This window comes from Taudactylus pleione, unplaced genomic scaffold, assembly GCF_031769625.1.
Source record: "Taudactylus pleione unplaced genomic scaffold, aTauple2 ptg000154l, whole genome shotgun sequence".
NCBI lineage: Eukaryota > Metazoa > Chordata > Amphibia > Anura > Myobatrachidae > Taudactylus > Taudactylus pleione.
The window spans coordinates 3,653,130-3,668,717 of NW_028284556.1; the positions used below are offsets into that span (position 1 = coordinate 3,653,130).

The 15,588-nt window shown below is 50.5% G+C and overlaps 1 protein-coding gene across 3 annotated transcripts in view; it reads left to right on the top strand.

The window, feature by feature from the left end:
* Nucleotides 1-14,860, top strand: part of AHCTF1 (AT-hook containing transcription factor 1) — a 222,981-nt gene extending 208,121 nt beyond the window's left edge. For all 3 annotated transcript variants that reach the window (XM_088474344.1, XM_088474346.1, XM_088474345.1), the window contains one exon: nt 14,431-14,860. In XM_088474344.1, the coding sequence (XP_088330470.1) occupies nt 14,431-14,623 (193 nt within the window). In that variant the 3' untranslated portion in view covers nt 14,624-14,860. The remainder of the gene's footprint in view (nt 1-14,430) is intronic.
* The last annotated feature ends 728 nt before the right edge of the window (nt 14,861-15,588 follow it).

A 15,588-nucleotide genomic window follows, 5' to 3' on the forward strand; every position in this document is an offset into this window, starting at 1 on the left:
GAAAAATACAATAAGAAAAGAATTATATATATATGTGTGTGTGAATACAACATAAATGATAGTAATAACAATTATATTACATCAAAAATACATACATAATTAAATAAAAATGTCTCCAACTGATGTCAGTCAATGAATAGAATTATGCATATGAGAGCACCACAATTTTGAGATACAGCTGCCGTATTAATCACTGCTAATTCACATCCAGGGAATGGGGAAAAGAATTGGCACTGTGTTGCCAGCAAAATTGTAACAGAAAATGTCAATCTAGATGAAAATAAGAATCCACGGAAACGGAATTCGCTTGTAACACACACCACATCTTCCATGTTATCACACAGTGCCTATGGATGTATTGGGGTTCACGCTCCCACCACAGCTCATGTGACCTAAAGGTGCTGGGCTTTTGTTGGGGACTTACTTCCCAACATTTCTTTTTATTTCCACACTTAGGCATGCGATTGTGTTTCACCCTTTAGGCTGCTTTAATCCCTCACATATACATGTACTTAGTACATGTGTGTGCGGAGAGCACACAGATTTGTGCACATAATTCCAATATGTACGGCCACAGTACTATCTTTGATGCATATATAAAAAGAACAAGATCTAAATGTATGTGTATGTATACGCTTACATGCGTGTGTTTGTATAGACTATTACGTTTGTTTTTTCACCCCTCTAGTACAGATTCTCATTGTAGCTATCTCTATTGAATTGTTTCTACTTCAGGGTCCATAGGGTATCCACAGGATACCTTGGGGTATAGGTGTGACGTCAGTCTCAGGGCACCAAAGAGTTAAGCTTTCAGCCTCCCAGGATGCACTAGGTCCCCCACCAATACCCCGCCCCCGAGCCAAGGCATCTCAGTTTAGTTTGGTGCCCGGCCGGAGTCGGGTGCACCTGTTGGAGTGGGGGCTAGAAGAGCCCCTGAAGCTTTTTCTTCATGCAGCTGTGGCTGCACATCTGGATGAACAGCATGGACAGTCAGTCCTGACGTCCATGCTGTCTTCCCTACACCCCGCCGGTACTGATCCGGGGATGCTGGTGGGCATCTGGGGTCACAGCTAGCGGTGACCCCAGATGTTCCGGACCATGGCCGGATTCAAGGGGGACAGAGGTAAGCAGCGGGGTCCCGCGGTGGGTCCCCGCTGATCACATGGTCCTAAGTCCCCAGGCAGGGGGCTCCCTGGGGACTGGCTGCAGCGTGGAGCCAGGCGACCAACCTGCGCTTCCACTACCCACTGGGACAGCGGACCGCAGCAGAGCGGTAGCGCTGCGGCGTCCCAGGGGTTAAATGCATGCCAGGGGAGCGCGCCTTCCCTGTCTCACAGCCGGCGCCTCCCCCGCTGCACACAGCCCTTTCTGCACTGTGCTGACTGGCCCTGTGTCAGCGCTCCTCCCCCAGGCCAGCCTTCTCTCTGCTCCTCGGCGGCCATCTTTTCAGAAGCATGGTGAACGCTGCTGGAAGTCTGCATTGGAAGCATCGTGGTCTGGGTCCCCCCGCATACCTCTCCTCCGCTGTGGTCAGGTCTGTGTATGCAGCGCTGTGTCCTACCAGGCCCTGTGTCTGTGTAGTTGAGTGATCAGCGCTGTTAGTGCAGGAATTGATTTTCTTTGCATTGTATGTGACTGTGCTAGCGCTGCTGCCTGTAACTTTTCTTCTCAAGACTGTCAGCTTTATTACTGTCCCTGTTCTTTCTGCTAAGCCCTTGCGGTGCGGTGCTGCAGGGTGGTCTCTCGCCTATTTAATATATAATTGGTGAAAGGGGTCACATACGTGGTGCCATCATGTCTGAAAGTGATTTTCCCCTCCGGCTACAGTGTACCACGTGTAAAGTACCGTTAGCGGAGGGGGAGGGTAGCGCGGAGGGCCTTTGCCGGCAGTGTTTGTCCATGGCGCGGCCTCTTACGGTTACAGCACCGGTACAGGAGCCGCCCTGGGCTTGTTTCGCTCAGGCGCTAACAGCTTTAGTGGGCCAGTTAGCTCCGCAGCCCGCGTTTACTCCGATGGGTTTGTCCCAGCAGTCTGTGGTGTCGTCACCCATGCAGGGTTTCCAATTGGTGGTACCCCACAGTCTCCCTATTTCCCCGCTCCCGGTTTCTCAGGAGCCAGCGTGGGTTAACTCCCTGACGAGTTCTGTACAGCACTTGTCGGATGTGTTGCAAGGGGAGTCTGTGATGCGGCCTCATAAACGGCCGGTGGCGTCTCTGTCCGCTCCTTATGAGGATGACGAAGGGACGTCTGATGATGGAGAGATTCTGGATCCTTACGATCAGGAACCTCTCCATACTAAGGACGCTGATGCTAAGTCCAAAGTATATATTCCTGGACTTATTCGGGCGGTCTGCACAGCCTTGGTGATTGAGGACGAAGTTCCCCCAGCGGCTAAGTCTAAGTATGCCTTTTTCAGAGACGTGAAGGGCGATGCCACAGTCTTTCCTCTTTCGGGTCAGTTGGTGGACCATTTAGAGGAGGCGTGGAAACAGCCTGGCAAAAGATACCAGCCGCAGAGACGCCTGGCGGTGGCTTATCCGTTCGCGGATAATTATTTTGCTAAGTGGGAATCCTCTCCACAGGTGGATTCTCACGTGACCCGTCTTGTCCGTAGTGCCACATTGCCGATGCCATCCATGTCCTCCCTTAAGGGTGCTACGGACCGCAAGGTGGAAATCTGCCTGAAGTCCGCTTATTCCCTTGCGGGGGGGGCAGCACGGCCGGCTATGGCCATTTGCTGGGTTGCCAGAGCGATGGAGCGCTGGGCGGATTCATTAGAGGCTTCTTTTGATTCCGACTGTCCGGCCGATCAGGCGGAGTTGATTGGCAATCTCCGTGATTCGGCCACCTACATCAACGAGGCGGCTCTAGACATTAGTACTCTGGTGTCTAGAATTTCTTCAGCAGCGGTAGCTGCTCGTCACACCTTGTGGCTGCGATCCTGGAAGGCGGACGCAGATTCCAAGAAGGGTCTGGAAGCGTTGCCGTTTACCGGAGAAGTTCTCTTCGGTCCGGATCTGGATAAGATTGTGGCCACGCTGGCGGCAGCCAAATCGGCTTGTCTCCCGTCAGCCGCTGCTCCTTCTGGTTCTGGACCATCGTCCTTTCGGTCATCTAGGGCCCAGGGCAGGCCCAAACCACAGTCGTTTCCTCGTCAGGCTGGCCCTAGGAAATCGGTCAAGCCCCGGAAGCAGGCATGGAGTACCAGACGTCCGGCCCCCAAGCCAGATGACAAGATGACTGCGGCCTGACGGTCCGGGCCTCCCTTTGGGGGATCCCAGGGTGGAAGGCCGCCTGCTGCAGTTCGCCCAGTGGTGGTCGGTCACTACGACAGACACTTGGGTTCTGGAGGTGGTCTCCCACGGGTACGCCCTCTCCTTCCGGGACAGAGCCCCGGCTCGATTCTTCACCACGGGTCTACCATCAGACCGGAACAAGGCTACGGAGCTGCGGAAGGTATTGCACACTATGCTCCAGGCTGGAGTTATAGTGCCTGTTCCATTCTCCCAGAGGGGCCAGGGTTTCTATTCAAATCTTTTTTTGGTACAGAAACCCAATGGGTCGTATCGTCCGATTCTCAACCTCCAAAGCACTCAACAAGTCTTTGCGGGTACCGAAGTTTCGGATGGAGACCCTACGGTCCATCATTCTGGCGCTGGAACCTGGGGACTACATGGTGTCATTGGACATACAGGACGCTTACCTGCATGTCCCTATTCTTTTGCGCCATCAACAGTTCCTCAGGTTTGCAATCCGCAGCGACCACTTCCAGTTTCGGGCGTTACCTTTTGGCCTGGCGACAGCACCACGTGTTTTCACCAAGGTGATGGCGGTCATGGTGGCTTCTCTGCGGCTGCAGGGAGTCCGCATGTTGCCGTACTTGGACGACCTGTTATTGGTGGCGGGATCTCCAGAGCTCCTGTTACACCACTTGGACCTGACCATTGCCCTGCTGCAACGGCACGGCTGGCTAATCAACTGGCAGAAGTCCACTCTAATCCCGTCTCGGAGGATTCTGCATCTTGGAGCCTTATTGGACTCGGGACAGCAAAAGATCTTCGTGACGGAGGAAAAGATCTCTGCTTTACAGTCAAGGGTGCGCAGTTGTCTGCACAGCCGCCGGGTGTCTCTACACTCGGCGATGAGGTTACTGGGCTCCATGGTGTCGGTGTTCGACATGGTGGAATATGCCCAGTTTCACTCCAGACCTCTGCAGCACCTGATCCTGTCAAAGTGGAACGGGCTGCCTCAGTCTCTGAAGTCCCAGACGATTGTGTTCACCCCGGAGGTTCGCCTGTCCCTTGCTTGGTGGTTACAGATGACCCACCTCAGCGAGGGACGTCCGTTGTCAACAGGACCCAATTTGGAACCCAGAACGGACACCAGTCTTCGGGGCTGGGGAGCAGTTTCGGGTCCACATCTGTTCCAGGGCAGGTGGACGCCGACAGAAGCGGAGCTTCCAATCAATATCTTGGAACTCCGTGCGGTCTTCAATGCTCTCCAGCAGGCACATCGGTTTCTCCAGGGTCACCCGGTACAGGTCCAGTCGGACAACGCTACCACCGTGGCCTACATAAACAGGCAAGGAGGGACCCCAAACCAGGGCGGCTCTCGTAGAGGTGTCTCGGATCCTGGTTTGGGCGGAGCGCAATCTTCCGGCCATATCAGCGGTCTTCATCCCGGGAGTGCTCAATTGGGAGGCGGACTTTCTAAGTCGCCAGGACGTTCATCCGGGGGAATGGTCCCTGCACCCGGACGTTTTTCAACTACTGGTGGACAGATGGGGTCTTCCAGAGATCGACCTCATGGCGTCCCGGCACAACAAGTTGCCGGTGTACGGGTCTCGCACAAGAGACGAAGGGGCGTCTCTGGTGGACGTTCCGGTTCGCATACCTGTTCCCTCCGGTCTCCCTTCTTCCACGGGTAATCCGGAAATTCAAACAGGAAGGAGGGACGCTCCTGTTGATAGCTCCCGCGTGGCCCAGACGGCACTGGTTCTCAGACCTTCAGGGTCTGTCCGTGGACATTCCTCTGCGGTTGCCGCTACGACTGGACCTACTGTCACAGGGTCCTTGTCTTCACCCGGACCTGACTCTGCTGTCTTTGACGGCGTGGCTGTTGAGACGGCCATGCTGAGGTCCCGGGGGTTTTCCAGCTCTGTGGTGCGTACCATGTTGCGAGCTCGGAAACCGTCTTCCGCGAGGATATACCATTGCGTGTGGCATACGTTCTTCCAGTGGTGTCGACCGAGAGGTTATGCACCGCGGGAGTTTCGTCTGTCTCGGATTCTCGCCTTCCTGCAAGCGGGACTAGATCATGGGCTTCGCCTTGCTTCTTTGAAGGTACAGGTTTCGGCCCTATCTGTCTGGTTTCACCGTAGGATTGCTACAATCCCGGATGTGCGCACCTTTATGCAAGGTGTTGTCCGCATTCAGCCGCCCTTTGTTCCACCTGTGGCGCCTTGGGATTTGGCTGTGGTCCTGAGGGCTCTCCAAGTACCGCCGTTTGAACCACTGGGATTAGTGGATCTTAAATGGCTAACAGCTAAGACTGTTTTCCTTCTGGCTATTGCTTCGGCCAGACGTGTTTCTGATTTAGGGGCTCTTTCTTGTAGACCCCCTTTCTTGGTTTTTCATGGGAACAGGGCAGTACTCCGCACTCGGCCCGAGTTTCTTCCCAAAGTTGTTTCCCAGTTTCATGTTAACGAGGAAATCGTTGTTCCGGCCTTTAACTCACCGGGTCTTTCCGTGGGTGAGGCCTCTTTGGATGTTGTGCGGGCCTTAAGGACTTATGTTGACCGCACTTCTTCGTTTAGGAAGTCGGACGCTTTGTTTGTCCTCTATGGCTTCCGTAAAAAGGGTTGGCCTGCTTCAAAGCAAACTTTGGCAGCCTGGTTCCGTATGGCTATTTCTGAAGCTTATCTTCATGAAGGCCTACCGGTTCCTCCTTCTCTGAAGGCTCATTCCACTAGGTCTGTGGGTCCTTCGTGGGCAGCTCGACGTGGTGCCTCTGCAGTCCAGATCTGCAAGGCTGCTACGTGGTCCTCTGTCCATACCTTCGTGAGGTATTACAGGTTTGACACCTTCGCCTCTCAGGATGCTTCCTTCGGGCGGCGGATTCTCCTTTCTGCACAGGAGCGTCCCCACCCTTAAAGGATACTGCTTTGGGACATCCCCAAGGTATCCTGTGGATACCCTATGGACCCTGAAGTAGAAAATATGAGATATGGTAAGAACTTACCCTTGTTATCTCTATTTCTACGAAGTCCATAGGGTTCCACAGGACTCCCGCCCTGTCGCACCTGTGCTGCAGATGGGCTTTGCTCTGGTCACCGTTTTTTTCCGTCTCCCTCTGGTGAGAATGTGATTCTTGTATGTGTCCAGATCTTTGTTCTCTCTCTTCCTTCTCCTCCTCCGGCCTATGGCTTGGTAACTAACTGAGATGCCTTGGCTCGGGGGCGGGGTATAGGAGGGGGACCTAGTGCATCCTGGGAGGCTGAAAGCTTAACTCTTTGGTGCCCTTAGACTGACGTCACACCTATACCCCAAGGTATCCTGTGGAACCCTATGGACTTCGTAGAAATAGAGATAACGGGTAAGTTCTTACCATATCTCATATTATCTAGAGAGTTAACCGATTTGGTTTTTTTATTGATCACGTTACATTATCTAACTCCAAACATAGTTTTGTGTAGTCACCGATGGTAGTTCTCCTAGAGACATGTGGCACTCTGAGAACTCCTCTATACCCTTCTCTATACCCCGCCTCCGAGCCACAGGCACCTCAGTTTTAGTTGGTGCCCAGCCGGAGTCTGGTCACCCTGGCGCAGTGGGGCTGCATTAGCAGCCCCTAAGCTAATTTTAAATTTTTTATTGAAGATTTTATTTATTTTTACTATCTTCTGAGCGGCAGCATCAGACTGTCCATCTGGACGTCCATGCTGCCGCTCCAACACCCCCGCTGGCGCTGCGACGCCAGTACTGATCTGGGGATCGCAGCGGGACCCCGGAGTCAGTACTAGCGTGGCTCCGGGACCTCCCACTGACTGCTGCTGGGCTCACGGGGATCAAGGTAAGCTATCAGCACTGCTCGCGGTGATACATGCAGTCTTCAGGCGCTGGTTTCTGGAGACAGACCGGCGGCGCTAGTAACGGCAGCGGGCTCCCCCACTAGGTATACCCCGCGCGTCTGCTGGACCACCACGGAATAATGGCTGGAGGGGAACCAGCGTCCCTGGGGTTAATTGCTAGCCAGGGGAGGCAGCCTTCCCTGGTTTAGCGGCTCCTCAGCTCAGCGCGCCTTCTCTTGCGTGTGCTGGCGTCGCTGAGCTGTTCCTCCTGCGGCCACTCCTTCTCAGAGCTCTCCGGCGGCCACCTTCTGGCAGCAACGCTGACTCCCAGGAGGTGTGTGGACCGGTCCCCCTGTGTACCTCTCCTCTGCAAAGAGACAGTGTACGCAGCTCTATAGCCCTCCCAGACACTGAATCTGGGAGGTTGATTGTAGCAGAAGGTGCAGTGAGTAATGATCTTATTGCATTGTATGTGACTATTGCTAGTGCTGCTGTCCGTGACTTATTTCTAACTTACTGTCAGCTTATACCTATCCCTTTCCTTATCCTACGGCCCGGCAGGTGTCGGGGAAGGGCTTTTTCTGTGGACCTCACTTATATAAATTAACTATTTCTGAGGCCAGTCACATACAGTTGTGTGCTACACAGTACCATTATTGTGTGCTGTTTGTGTTGCATACTGGTGAGAGCGCGGGTGTTTACACCATAATTCCTCTGGTGATACGTATTCCTTGAATATTTGCTGTATCATGTCTGATGAGGAGATTGAGCGCTCCGTGGCTCCTGTGTTTTCCTGCAGACGCTGTTCTGTGCGAGTGGATAGGGAGGACTTCTCAGGATGGTCTGTGCGGGCGGTGCCAGCTGGTACCTTGTCCCCTGTAAACCCCCTATGTCGCAGCATCCTCCATGGGCGATGTTTTCCCAAGTGCTGGCGTCAATTGCGCACCGTTTAGTGGTTCCAACATCGGTCCCTTCTAGGGTGTTGCCCCAGCAGGACATCCCCATTTCCCCAGATATTCCGCAGTTATTGTAGTCTCCCTCGGGGTCTCAGACTGTGGGGCCTTATGCAGGGTTGCCTATGTATGTCCATTCTCCCCCTGTGATGCAACAGTCTGTGGTGCCTTTTCCGGGGTTTCCTCAGGCGGATCCTCCACCCTGGGTGGATGTACTGTCCAGCTCTGTGCAGAGTCTGGCGGCCTCATCTTCGGCTTTTCAGTCGATGCTGCATAGTGACTTGCCCCATAAGGCGTCCAAGCGTCATGTAGTGAGTGCTCTGACGGCACAGCTGTCGGGCTCTGATGTGTCTTCAGATGACGGAGAAGTCCATGAGGACTCAGTCTCCATCTCCTGGACCATGGCATCCGAGTCAGTGTCCTCCATAAATGTTCCGGCTTTGGTTAGGGCGGTGCGGGCTATCCTTCATATCGAGGAGGATGAACCGGCCCCTAGGTCTAAGTACCCTAATTTTTAAAAAGGCTAAGGTAACCTCGAGTGTCTTTCCCTTGTCTGACCAGTTGACGGATCATATGGCGGGGGCCTGGCAGTTGCCCAGTAAAAGATTCCAGTCACAAAAGCGGCTGGCGTCTAATTATCTTTTTCCTGAGGCTCATTGCAGGAAGTGGGAAACCCCTCCAGCGGTGGACTCCCATGTCACCCGTTTGATTAAGAGCGCTACGCTACCATCGCTGGATGCTAGTCTGCTGACCTCTAGGGTTTCGGCGGCTGCTGTGTCTGCTTGTCTGTCCTTGTGGCTGAGGTCCTGGCGAGCTGATGCAGATTCTAAAAAGGGTCTGGAGGCCTTGCCCTTTAATGGTGAGTTACTATTTGGTCCAGACTTGGACAAAATAGTAGAAACCTTGGCTAAATCCAAGTCGGCTTTCCTTCGGCCTCTGCGCCGGCTAAAATGAGGAGCTCTGCTTTTCGGTCCTTTCGGGTTCAAGGTAAGGCCAAGGGTCAGTCCTTCCCGAGACATTCGGCAACCAAGGCCGCACCCAAGCCCCAGAAGCAGGCATGGAGTGCTCGGCGCCCTTCTTCCAAGCAGGAGGATAAACCGGCTGCCTGATGGGACGGGCCTCCCTCTGGGGGACCTCAGAGTGGGGGGCCGACTTCTCCAATTCGCTCAGTGCTGGCACAATACCACCACGGATGCCTGGCTGCGAGAAGTATTCTCCCAGGGGTACGCCCTGTCTTTTCGGCTTAGGCCGCTCCACCAGTTTTTTTGCACGAGTCCTTCTCTGGACAAGACCAAAGCTTCCCTTACTCCAAGCAGGGGTCATTGTTCCCGTTCCGCAGCCTCAACGCAGGATGGGATACTATTCTACTCTGTTTTTGGTTCAGAAGCCCAATGATTCTCATCATCCTATCCTGAATTTGAAGTCCCTGAACAAAATACCTCAGGGTTCCCAAGTTCAGGATGGAAACGTTACGTTCCATCATTCTGGCGATGGAACCAGGGGATTACATGGTTTCCCTGGATATCCAGGACGCCTATCTTCACATGCCCATAGCACCTGCACACCAACGGTATCTGAGGTTTGCTATCCTGCAACATCACTACCAGTTTTCGGGCGTTGCCTTTTGGCGTTTCCACGGCTCCGAGGGTGTTCACCAAGGTGATGGCAATTATGGCCGCCCACCTTCGGGGCCAGGGTATACGGTTCCTGGCGTATCTGGATGATCATCTTCTGCTGGCGAGCTCCCCGGGGGTACTTCTTCGACATCCCCACCTGACCATTGCTTGTCTTCAAGCACACGGGTGGTTGATTAATTGGAAAATGTCATCTCTGATCCCATCACAACGGATGGTCCATTTGTGAGCCCTTCTGGATTCTCGTCAACAAAGGATTTTCCTGACTCCTGAAAAGGTGTCCTCCCTACAACTGAGGATACACAGTTGCCAGAGCAGTTGCAGGGTGTTGGTCAACTCGGAAATGAGAGTCCTGGGGTCCATGGTGTCGGCATTCGACATGGTGGAATTTGCCCAGTTCCATTCCAGGCCCCTGCAGATTCTGTCCAAGTGGAACGGGTTACCTCATCGGATCCGATCCCAGATGCTGGTCTTGTCCCCGGAAGTGCGCCGGTCTCTAGCTTGGTGGCTTCAGCCAGCTAATCTCATCGAGGGTCGCCCCTTTTGGATCCCGGACTGGGTTCTGCTCACGACAGATGCCAGTCTCCGGGGGTTGGGGGGCAGTGACCGGCTCGTTGTCTCTTCAGGGCCGTTGGTCTCCGGAGATAGCAGTTCTTCCCATAAACGTTCTGGAGCTGCAGGCCATGTACAGGGCTCTGCTGTCATCAGGCACCGCTCTTCACAGAAGGGCGGTACAGGTGCAATCCGACAACGCCACCACGATGGCGTACATCAATCACCAGGGAGGAACTCGCAGTTGAGCGGCGATGTTGGAGGTGTCTCGCATCCTGGCTTGGGCGGAGAGCCACCTTCCTGCAATCTCGGCAGTCTTCATCCCGGGAGTCCTCAAGTGGGAGGCGGACTTCCTCAGCCGTCATGACGTGCACCCAGGGGAATGGTCGCTTCACCCGGAGGTGTTTCAACTTCTCGTGGACAAATGGGGACTGCCGGAGTTGGAACTGATGGCTTCCCGTCACAACTACAAGTTGCCCGTTTACGGCTCAAGGACAAGGGACGCAGGCGCAAGTCTGGTGGACGCGCTGTTGGTGAAATGGACATTTCACCTAGCGTACCTGTTTCCTCCGATCTCCCTGCTGCCTCGGGTGCTAAGAATAATCAAACAGGATGGAGGCACGTTTCTGCTGGTGGCTCCAGCGTGTCCCAGACGTCCTTGGTACTCCGATCTCAAGATCTTGTCCATCAACGTTCCATACCTTCTACCTCAGCGTCGGGACCTGCTGTCTCAGGGGCCCTGCCTTTACCCGGTCTGGGTCGACTGTCTTTGCTGTCTCAAGAGCCATGCCGTCAGTCTTAAGGTCCCGGGATTTTCAAGCTCTGTCATCAGTACCATGCTGAGGGTGCATAAACCTGCCTCAGCACGGATTTACCACAGGTTGTGGCACACTTTCAGTGGTGTGAGTCTAGAAACTTTGATCCTCAGGTGTTCAGGGTTTCTAGGATTTTGGCATTTCTTCAGTCAGGTCTTGACCTAGGCTTTCGTCTGGCTTCCCTGAAGGTTCATGTGTTGGTTCTGTCTGTGTGGTTCCAACGTAGGATCGCTACACTGCCGGATGTTCACACCTTTTTCCAGGTGTTCTTAGAATCCATCCTCCTTTTGTGGCTCTGTGGGACTTGGCGGTGGTTCTTTTGAGCCTCTTGAGTCGGTTGACTTCAAGTAGTTAACGCTTAAGACTGTTTGTTTTTTTTCTCCTGGCAATTGCTTCAGCCAGGAGGGTATCTGAGTTGGGGGCGCTTTCCTGTAGTCCCCCCTTCTTAATTTTTCACCAGGACAGAGCGGTGCTTCGCACTCGTCCTGAGTTTTTGCCTAAAGTAGTCTCTAAGTTCCACATCAATCAGGAACTTGTGGTGCCAGCTTTTCAGTCACCTGATCTTACAGCTGGTGAGGCGTCGTTGGACGTTGTCTGTGCGCTCAGAAATGATTTGGACCGGACTGCTTCTGTTAGAAAGTCCGATTCTTTGGTTCTCATAGGAGGGGTTGGCCTGCCAACAAACAAACTGTTGCCCGTTGGCTTTGTTCTGTTATTCGTGAGGCTTATATACAGGAAGGTTTACCTGTCCCAGCCTCTGTTGAGGCTCATTCCACTCGGTCTGTGGGTCCTTCTTGGGCTGCTAGATGTGGTGCCTCCGCTGTTCAGCTGTGCAAGGCAGCCACTTGGTCTTCAATTCAGACGTTTTTGAGGTTTTATGCGTTTGACACCTTTGCCTCTCAGGATGCATCCTTTGGGCGCTGGATTCTCCTTTCTGCTCAGGAGCGTCCCCGCCCTTAGTTGAACTGCTTTGGGAGTCAACCCTGTGGACCCCCTATGGACCCTGACGTAGAAAACAAGAGCTATGGTAAGAACTTACCTTTTGTTATCTCTGTTTCTACGAAGTCCATAGGGTCCACAAGGCGCCCGCCCTGACGCTCCTGGCTTCAAATGGGCTGTGTGGCTGGTCACCGGTTTTTCCGTCTCCCATTTCTGTGAGTATGGTTCCTTGTGTGTTCCAGTCTTTCTTCTCTCTGTTTAGTCTCCTCCTCCGGCCTTGGCTGCTTACCAACTGAGGTGCCTGTGGCTTGGGGGCGGGGTATAGAGGTGGACGGACCCAAGTGCATCCTGGGAGCAGTGAAAGCTTTAACTGCGTGGTGCCCGTGGATCCAGATCCAGCTATTACCCCAAGGTCGTCATCATTTTCGTTCAAAATTATATATTTTTTTTTATAGAAATTTCTTCAATCTCTCAGGTGCTCCACAGCGCTGTCATTTTCCACTTTCACCCACAATCCAAGAAGTAATTTTAATAGTGTGCGAGGAGTCTGTGTGAGTGATTAGTGTGTAACAGGTGTTGGTGCTATCATGCTATCCCGTTAGATGGAAGCTTAAGAGCAAAGAGTGAGATGTCAGACACAAGGTCCCTCCTGTCCCAGCAAGCATCGGAAACCTCAAGAGTAAGGGTCAGCAAATCGTGGGGCATGAATCCCCATGGTGAGCTGAACACACATTGATGCATTTTCACAAGGTACAATGGCAATAAGCAGGAAAGCGAAAACTACAAACAAACATGCTTCATTAATTTTTCTTAAACCATTTTCCATCCAAAAGAATGAATAAACCAAGCTCTGGTGCTCATCCCAGGGGTCGGTTGGATATAAAGTGTAAAAGAATTATAAACAAACTGTAACAATTGCAGACCATTTAAACATTTGTCAAGATAGTGGAAGTTTAAATTAAAAAAAAAAAAAGCATGACCAGGACAGTTATGAAGTCAAACTTTAAGAGCATTACTAGTTCAAGACACAGAAGGACCTGTAGGGGAGTGCGATGGTGAGGGGCTATTCTGTGGGGGAAAAAAGCATTCTACCAGCAGCCACACTTGCAAATATGAGGGTTTGCCCATTGTCAGTGACTTTCTACTTTGCAGGGTACAACACAGTAAACCTTTTGTTGGTAAACAAAATTTACAGACAAAAGAAAATTCTGTACGGTTTGGGGCTGCCATCAGTGATATCCTGAAAAATGAGGATCCTTTGACATTTGTAAGCCTCCAAGATTTTCTCCTTAGCACGATAGCACGACCGAGGCCTGTCGTTAGTCCCCCTCCCTCTCTGGACGATGGGCCCTTTCAATTTGCTGTACACCCAGCTCACTTTCAAGGTGGAAGGCGGCAAGAATAAGTTTTGTCCCAAGTATTCAAATAAGGCCTGTCCCTTAACTCTCGGGTATGCCTACAAAGTGCATATTACGGCTATGGCGATTTTCTAAATCATCCACCTTGTCAGCTAGTGACTAAATGGAAGCCGCATAAATTGTAGGGAGTTGATAGTGTCCTCAGTCACTGACCTGTTCTATCGCATCTAATCGGTTGGTATGATCAGGCAAACTGACCAATGAGGAATCGATAGAGGATTAAAACTTCTCTAACCTCTTATCTATTTTGGGTATAAATTGGTCAAAGGTTTCACGTATTTTAGGTAAAAACTGGTGCTGATATTTCATAAATCACAGGCATAAGGGAATGCAATCTTGTCTATTTTAGGCATTATAACATTGAAAAGCTTAGTAGCCATATCAACATCAGGTGAAATAGGATCCACCTGCCTTCCTTTTTAATATTTAAATGATGAGTAATCCTTGCAACTGATTACTCAAAATTGCGGCCACACCCTTGTATTATCTTCATCGTGTCTCTATTTCATACTAGGCTAAACCTTTGTCTATAGTTTTAGCGCCTTTAGTACTATTGGAGAAAGAGCGCTATATAAATAAAATTCAATGAGAACATGTGAATCACTGTAGTCATTCATTATTATAGCATAGTGCACCACAACGCCAGATAGCAGGGAACAAATGTCCTGCTTAAAATGGAAACATACAATGTAGACAGTGTGGCTGTGAAAATGAAAACTAGATAGAGCCTAGCACATAAGGCCTGGCTAACCTTTGGCTCTCCAGCTGTTGTGAAAATACAAGTCTCAGCATGCCCTGCTACAGTTTTGCTGTTAGGGAATGCTAAAACTGTTGCAGGGCATGCTGGGACTTGTAGTTTCACAACAGCTGGAGAGCCACAGGTTGGCCAGACCTGCTCTAGTGAGTAGAGGGACAGTGCTGAGGTAAGAGGAGTGAATACATTAACTGAAAGATAAATTCCTTTTTTCCCAATGTTGCCCATTTTATCAACTCTGCATGCCGCCTCTTTTTTTAATTATGCACTTTCAACTTCAGTTGTTTGTTTGCAGGCAAGCAGATAAGGTGGGATGGTCACCACCACCTGTAGAGATTCAGCTGCTTTCACCTCCAGAAAGCCCAACTGTCAATTCAGAAGCTGTACAGCCTTCACCAAAGGAATCGCGAGCTGCTCAAAGAAATACATTAAGGAAATCAAGAAGAATAGTAACATCAAAACCTGTGAGACGCCGGAAGATCAGATGATTTTTCTTTTTTTTTCTTTTTTTAAATGTGCGTCACAAGTTTGTAAATAAAATAAAATGTAGGAAATATTAAAAAAAAATGCTTGTCGAAAGAATAATTTATATATAATGTAAATGTTCTTAAATACGAAATTTAAAATTACAGTACCTGGAGTGTAATTTTCTTTCCAGACAAGGACATTTTATTCTATTTTGTATCAAATCTTCATACATTTATAAAATGTGTATCTATACCTTCATGGAATGTTAAATAAAAATAATTGATATTTTACTTTTCATTTCAAAGATTTATTTTTTTCATATCTTTAGATTGACCAGTATGACATACACTACAGTACAATGTGACATCTGGAGCTGAATAGGGGCCTGTAGATCTCTCAAGTTTATTTATATATATTTTTTTTGTGTAAAGTGTATTTGGAGAGGGTAGGGGTTAGCAACAGGTGAGAACTGAAAAAAGGAGGACTGAGGAATGGGGGGGGTGCAACAGGAGCGTAGTTTATGGTGCTCATGGCATGAGGGTGTTTGCATGTGCGATTTAGGAGTCATTTTATTTTCTTAATCGGAAAATAAAGTAGTAGATGCAAATTATGGGGGTGCCAAAACTGTCCCAGCTCAGTTTGGAAGATGAGGCACAATGTGCTTTCTCCTCATCTATGTAATGCAGAGTGATATTGCCTGCTTAACACCAGGGCTCAGAAGATCATACACCAAACATTTTACTCTTGCGTGTGTGTGTGTATGTATGTGTGTGTATATATATATATATATATATATATATATATATATATATATTAAACAAAGATCCCTATAACTTGCGCCAAACCCTAGAACAATTAATCCTAAATATCCTTAATGTGCTGTGTACTACTCAGCTGCAGCTCTTTTAAGTCCCCCTGTTAGAAGGGTCAACAGATTAATTCCAACAAAAACAATAAAGAGTGCGCTTAAATTAATACTGATTTC